This window comes from Pundamilia nyererei, unplaced genomic scaffold, assembly GCF_000239375.1.
Source record: "Pundamilia nyererei isolate P.nyererei 1_Seehausen unplaced genomic scaffold, PunNye1.0 scaffold00208, whole genome shotgun sequence".
Classification (NCBI taxonomy): Eukaryota; Metazoa; Chordata; class Actinopteri; order Cichliformes; family Cichlidae; genus Pundamilia; species Pundamilia nyererei.
Window position 1 is genome coordinate 704,572 of NW_005187609.1, and position 6,846 is coordinate 711,417.

The 6,846-nt window shown below is 39.2% G+C and overlaps 1 protein-coding gene across 1 annotated transcript in view; it reads right to left on the reverse strand.

The window, feature by feature from the left end:
• Positions 1 to 6,846, reverse strand: part of ripor1 (RHO family interacting cell polarization regulator 1) — a 32,109-nt gene that overhangs the window by 24,139 nt on the left and 1,124 nt on the right. Inside the window, exons 2-6 of the mRNA XM_013914588.1 lie at positions 1,126 to 1,249; positions 662 to 814; positions 508 to 586; positions 398 to 421; positions 186 to 248 (exon numbers count right to left, since the gene is read on the reverse strand). Of these exons, the coding sequence (XP_013770042.1) occupies positions 186 to 248; positions 398 to 421; positions 508 to 586; positions 662 to 814; positions 1,126 to 1,249 (443 nt within the window). The remainder of the gene's footprint in view (positions 1 to 185; positions 249 to 397; positions 422 to 507; positions 587 to 661; positions 815 to 1,125; positions 1,250 to 6,846) is intronic.

The window sequence follows — 6,846 nt, forward strand, 5'->3', positions numbered from 1 at the left end:
AATGCGAATTTAAAAATGACAAATGCAGGATCATAACAGAAACACAGCCACGACAGCTGTAGAAAATATGTTCTATCAAACTGTTTTTCAGCATCTGTTCATCCTGTGCACAAAGAGCAATGTAATTAGCAAGTCATACAAAAAGTCATCTCACAACTATACTCTTACATGTCAGGAAATGACGCTGGTCTTACCTTGCTGAGGTGAAACTCCAGTTTTCTAATGTACCTCTCAGTCACCTTTACTTGCTGATTAAAGGAAATTAGAAAGTCACATTTATTCTTTGCATTTGTTCCATTTATAACTAAGCTTTCACAGGATTTTAAAACAAGAATGGTAATATTAAAATTGACTTATTTCTAATATGTGCTTGTCTGAAGGATTCAAAGAAGCTCACCTTGTCCAGCTCATACAGGAAACCCTGCAAGGCAGAAAATATCAAGTCATCAGCAACTGAAACTATCTCACTTTATCTATTCTTATGCTGGGCCAAAAGTAACAACATACCAGTCTAGAGTTCCTCTTTGATTCTTTTATCTGTCTGGTAAGTGTGTCCAAGTCCATCTGATGAACCTGCAGGTAAGACCTGAGAACACAGACACACACACACTCGTAATCTCTCTCTCTTTCTCTGAAATGCATTTGTTGAGTGTATACTCACTGAAGGCCTTTCTTCAGTGCTTCATACACTTCATCCAGTCGCTCTGGTTGAGGAACCTTCGGTGGGGGGTTGGCCTTGATCGACATAGTAAACAATCTGCTTGCTCTGCTGGGCTTCCTGCTGAGACCAGGAGTGCTGAACACCACAAGGTTCCTGCAGCACCACAAACACCAAGTCATTATTAGAAGTCCTGACCTAAAGTTATGAGATCGCCATAACATCCCTCAAGACCAGACCTGGGCGTTGTACAGCTCACGGCTCATATACAAACACTGATGATCAATCAAATTGATGACTGAAACCTTAGCATGTCACAGACCATCAATATATCACATTAAAGAGACACTTGTCCTTATGACAAGTTATTACACATAAGTACAAGATAGTACATAAACAAGCCGTTTTACACTAGAAAAAACACATGGTTAGGAGGGATTTGCGTGTGTATGTATGCATGTGTATACCGGTAAGGTTTGTCGTGGGTATTGACTCCAGTAAAGCTCTGGCTCCTAGTGATGGATCTGGAGGTAAGGCGTCTGACTGGGCGAATGGACAGAGACATCGTCGACAGAGTTCGGGACGGAGTCCCTGTTTAGAGCAGAGGAAGAAAAGCACACTGCTGACAACACAGCACAACTAAACTGCTACTTTTAAAAATGAAAACCAAAGCAAACAGTGAGTTCAAACCACCAAAATTGTTGCAATTGTTGATCAAATCAAGAACAGGAAAACATTTTGTCCAAATGCGTGCTCTTTGCTTTCTGCAGCGGCCATCTAAGATGTGCTGACTGAAAACATGTTTAATATAAACTTGCATCAATCAACCCAGATGAGCAACAAGATTCAAAGGTCTCGACTCAGCCCAGCAATAGGCCCACAACATAAGGTCTAGATCAAGTTGGAATCTTCATCTGTGACACTACCACAACTAGGATTCCCAACCCAGGAAGTCAGAGCAGCCCCACCAACCCAAGGTTAACAAGCAAGATGTAGGAATGTAAACTGCAGGCATCTAAACTGAATCTAAACTGTAGGAAAAGTGTAAAACATAAACTTTGCTGCCACTTTTGTGTATTTGCACCCTACTAAACAGAACACTGACCAGGCTGCAGCAGTGTTTTTAAATACAAACTACAAACACAAAGTATTGTGTTGCAGTTATGATTTTACTTCTTTCATTTTATCTAATGTGCTGATTTTTATTTTTAATTTAATGTAATTAATGATTTTTCGTTTGTCATGTCAAGTGTACAGCACTTTGTTTTCAGCTGGGAGTTGTCTGAAAGTCCTATATAAATAAATTGCTTGCTTGTGTTGGTAGTGAAGCATGAATGGTTCTGCCTTCCTAAAAAGGCAAACAAACCCAATTGTTTAGGCTTTTCTGACTTTACCATTGGAATGCCATGAAATGACAATTTTTCAGTGTGGGTAAAAGTTAACAGAAATGCAATTAAAGTTTTTTGTATCTTTGTGTATTTTGTGCTGTGGGAACAAATAAATCTTAAATCTTGTAAAGGTTTCTATCCAACTTCCTTCTTATCGTTCGGTGAATCCATTTTGTTGCTACAACATTTGAACTGATATTTGAAGTCTGTGCTGTGTTACTGAGGCTACAGTCAGCTGATAAATTTTTCAGCAGAGTTTTTCCTATGGCCTATGCAGTGTCCTGCATCCTGTTTCTTTAAACAGCTGAAAGGCCTTCGCAAGGCAAGTACCAACCCCCCTCCTTCCACATCACAGGAAATGTCACAATCTAACAGGAAGTCAGATGGAACTCCTTCTCTTGACAGGAAATTTAACAAAGGAAGACAGATCCAAAGGGCACAATCTTGTGGCTGGGGAGAAAAGGTCAATTTTAACCACATCACTGAGACTGAAAAGAATACCTTAATGATCTAATGGTCTCCAATTTTCATATTATCATTTCCTGTAAACATGAACATATTTTTTCTGGTTAAAAAGAACATTGTCAAGACGATTTTTATACACTCACATAGAGGAGAGAGAGAGAGATTATGTTGACTTAACCTAGTTTTAAGTACTGACAAAAACATGAGTGAGTGAGAGATAAAGGCATAGACAAACTGAGCCTGTCAGAAGTTCACAGCACACCAACAGACCAAGTGGAAAAGCTCAGTGATACCATTTCCATCACATTCAGACATTTGCTTCTTTTTGTCTGATAAGTAATAACATTACGCTTTGACAGCAGTGAAAAGTCTACATTACACAGTAAATATCTGAATGCTCTGTATGGTTACAGTGCTCTGTAAGGAGTCAGTGAAACATTGTTAGATTACATGTGTATTTATCCAATGGGAATCTCCTTTAAAATGTAATGAGGTTCTGCTGTCCATGTCCCTTTCTGGAAAAATGCTGGGCCTTTCATGCTGTTTACACACACACACGCATGCACGCGCAAAGGCACATACACTTTCAGTATGTGAGTACATCATGTAATGCTAACTAAAAGTCAGCTGAGCAGTAAAAGCAGGATAACTGGACCTGGTTAATGGTTTAATAACCCCTCTATGTTTTTCCAGCATATCTTGGGACCCCACTACACTGAGGTGGCACAGTAGTGCACTGGTTAGCAACCCTGTGATGGACTGGCCTCAGTCTAGGTTGCACCCTGCATTCAGCCTTATGACAGCTGGGACAGGTTAAAGAGGTTTCATTTTGTTTGTGCAGCACTCTCACACACATTGTTCTAATTTGCATGCGCATCAGACTGAGAACCAAAATAAGTGAAACAACCACAGGTTAACAACAGCCTAGTTGAGTGAATGTTACCAACATGTGCATAGTATATGCACTAAAAGGGACTGAATCCTTATTCAAGCACTAGATCATTTTTACTTGATTTAAAAAACTATGCAGATTGAATCAGCGTCAAGACATGAATCTAAAGAAACAGTGTGCTCTTTCCACATCATCTCATCATATTTACATTGTTGGCATTTGGGAATGACTTTATATTTTAAATCTAAAAATGTCTGGAATGAAAACTCAAAGTCCTGAGAACCACAGACTCTGTACATTTATATGCATATGAGCTATTACTATATAAACAAATGGTACACCAATAAATTTAAATAGAAAAACCAACCTTGATGGTGTTCCAAGTCAGATTTCAGGTTCAAACAAGTCAATGGTAATCTGCACATTTCTCGCTGTCACATCCTATCTTGTCCAATAAGTAATCTCTAGCTTTATTATGAGACTGACACAAGCAAATCACTGCAGTAAATCATCAGCTTTAGTTGAACTACTAACTCATTCAGACATTGGCCAGATCCAGCTAACAAACAGGGTGTCTTTCACACTGTGTTTGTTCCCTACATGATCCAAACAGTGGTGCAGTCCTGGCCAATGATAACAAAAGATTCCAGTCACACCATCTCCTCTGACATTCATGGTTTCAAATCTACACTAGCGCTATGGCCCTGTGCCTCAAACTCGATTACCACAGAGGCGAATGGAAGGCTGTCACACCACACCTATTGTCTGATGCCGTCTGACCTCTCCCTCCCAGACCATTCTAGAAAAATGTCCCCCCCCCCACACACACCTTCACCTAAGTGGGCACTATTATTCACTGCTTGAAAATTCCAAGCTAAACCAAAACTGGGACTTATCTAAACCTGAGCTTTTTATTATGTAGAGATAAAAACAAAGAAATTCTGATAGTGAAAGCATGTACACAGAGTGAGTAATATCTGGACCAGTCCCCAATCCTGCTACATAATGGTGAGTCATAATTTGAGATTATATTGAAAATGCATGCTCTGCCATTAGAATGCAAAGTAAAACCAAATGCAAATCAAATGTTCACCAAGTCAGTGTCTGACCACATGACTGTATGTGTCAATCACTGCTCTTCCCTGTACCATGCAGCTTTAGGTTTACGGGACTAGTCTGGACGTGTAACACCATGTTAAAGGACAGATACAGAAAACAATTCAGATGTCTAGTACAGCCGAAGGTGAACAACTTGTCTGCCATAGAGGATCAGCCAACAAAACCATTTTTGACACTTAAAAATAAAAATAAATGAGTAATCATAAAAAGTAATCATGATTTCAATCCTGTTCAAAATAATCACTATTATTTTGGCCATAATCATACAGTCCCAGTGTAGTGATCTTTATTTCGAGCATGATATATCAGACTGGTACAACATTCGCATCACTGTCAATGTCAGTGACCAGCTCCTCTCTCCCCTTACTCTTAAACAAAACCCCCAATACTTGGATTCCTCCACCTGGGGCACCAGTTCCCAAACTGGAATAGGAAATCCACCTTTTTCTGAGTGACAACTGTGGCTTCGCACGTTGAGGTGCTTCTAGTCCACGAAACACATGTAGTGTAGTGATTACATGTGTTTTAATAAGTTGCCCATCTATTAAACGTGATCTAAGGAAGGAATGGTGGTGAACCAGCAACTGGGTCATGGGTGATCAAGGCTTACTGACGCACATCAGCAGCAAAGAATGGCCCGATCCAATGGACGAGCTAGCGTCGCTCATACTGCAGCAAAAGGGGACCAAAACAATAATATCAGGATCACCTGCCTAATAAGCTTGATAGATGTTATTTTCACAGTATTTAGGATACTTAAGCAATGCTGTGTTTAAAATTTCCACTGACTGATCATCTTTTACTTCCTGCTGAATAAGATTTCTTGACTCACTATATATAAAAATTGCTGTGTTTATTCAAAGTGGTCCCTTGATCATGTCGTTCCTTTCATGCATCTCCAGCATGAAAGGAATGTCAAATCTAGACAGACTGGCAGATCTCTCTCACACACACTCTCACACACACACACACTCTCTCTCACACACACACACACACACACACACACACACACACACACACACACACACACGAGAGGCGGAAAAACACTCGTGTCAAGCTTGCTCCTCTGTCTCTGCACCCAGACTCTGCCAGTTATCAAGCAAAACAAGCACCTGAAAGAAAGAACTGTAACTTTTAAAATTCCTAATGATTAGATAAATAAGAAGTAAACTGACATGTTTTTATAAATATAATCACATCAGTTTTGCTTGACTAGGAGATGAGGAAAGCATTGCTCTCCATTTCCAGCAATGACTTGATGCCTTCTATAGTAACCTAGTTTCTTCTATTTGCAACATTACCATTTCATAGTTTCTTCTCCCACACCCTGTGCACTCCTCATATATTTTTCTATCATGGCTAAATCTATTCCTTCCTCACATTACTGTCTGTGTGAGAAGGAAACTGGAGGGGGTGGGGGTGTTGTACATCCTGCAAGGGCAGGGTCAGGAAAAGACTAGTGCAGTTTCTGGATTTACTGAGTCACAGGAATAACCCAACACATTTACAGTGCAGCCATGTTCGCTTGTTTCCAGGAAAGAAAAAGAACCCGTTTGAGACAATGAACTGAAGGCCTGATAACAAAAAGGACAAAGTGAAAAAGAAAAAGATTTTTTATGCTTCTCATTCATATAGTGAGACTTCTCAGTTGAAACAAGTCTTACCTTGATCCTTTTCATAATCTCATTAAAACAGATGTGGTCATAGCTCAAACAGAAACAGATATCAACAATGTTAAAAGTAGTGACTGATGTTTATCCTGAAGATAAACATAGAAATCTCATAAAGAAGAATTCAAACACTACCTATACCTTCCATAGTCAAGGCCTCTTTACAAGTAGGATTTTCACCAAACCAGTGCTGCTAATACACACATAATCCTTAAATGGAATTTCTTCTCAATTTAATTTTCATGTATTGCAAAAATGGGTTAAAACCAAGGTTAGCAAAGATCAGAACCCCCGTTAGCATTAAACAACTTACGTAACCATTAAGACTACACAATTGTCATGTGACTTGCCACTATGGTGACCAACAAAACTGAGCAGAAACTTGTTGCAGATTAAAGAAGTTTGCCTTCCAACATGTGATTCACTTTGTGAAAGGATTAAACACAGACCATCATTTTACCTCAATCCAAACAAAGTCTGAAAATAAATATCAGTCTTAAATTAATATGACAACACTTTTACCTGGAATCTAGCTTCAAACAGAAGGTCTGAAATAAGTCACATAAAAATTAAGACAGAACTGTTTATTAATAAAAGCAGGACACTTAGGATATAAGATGATGCATCCAAGTAGAGGGGACTATTAGACAAAAA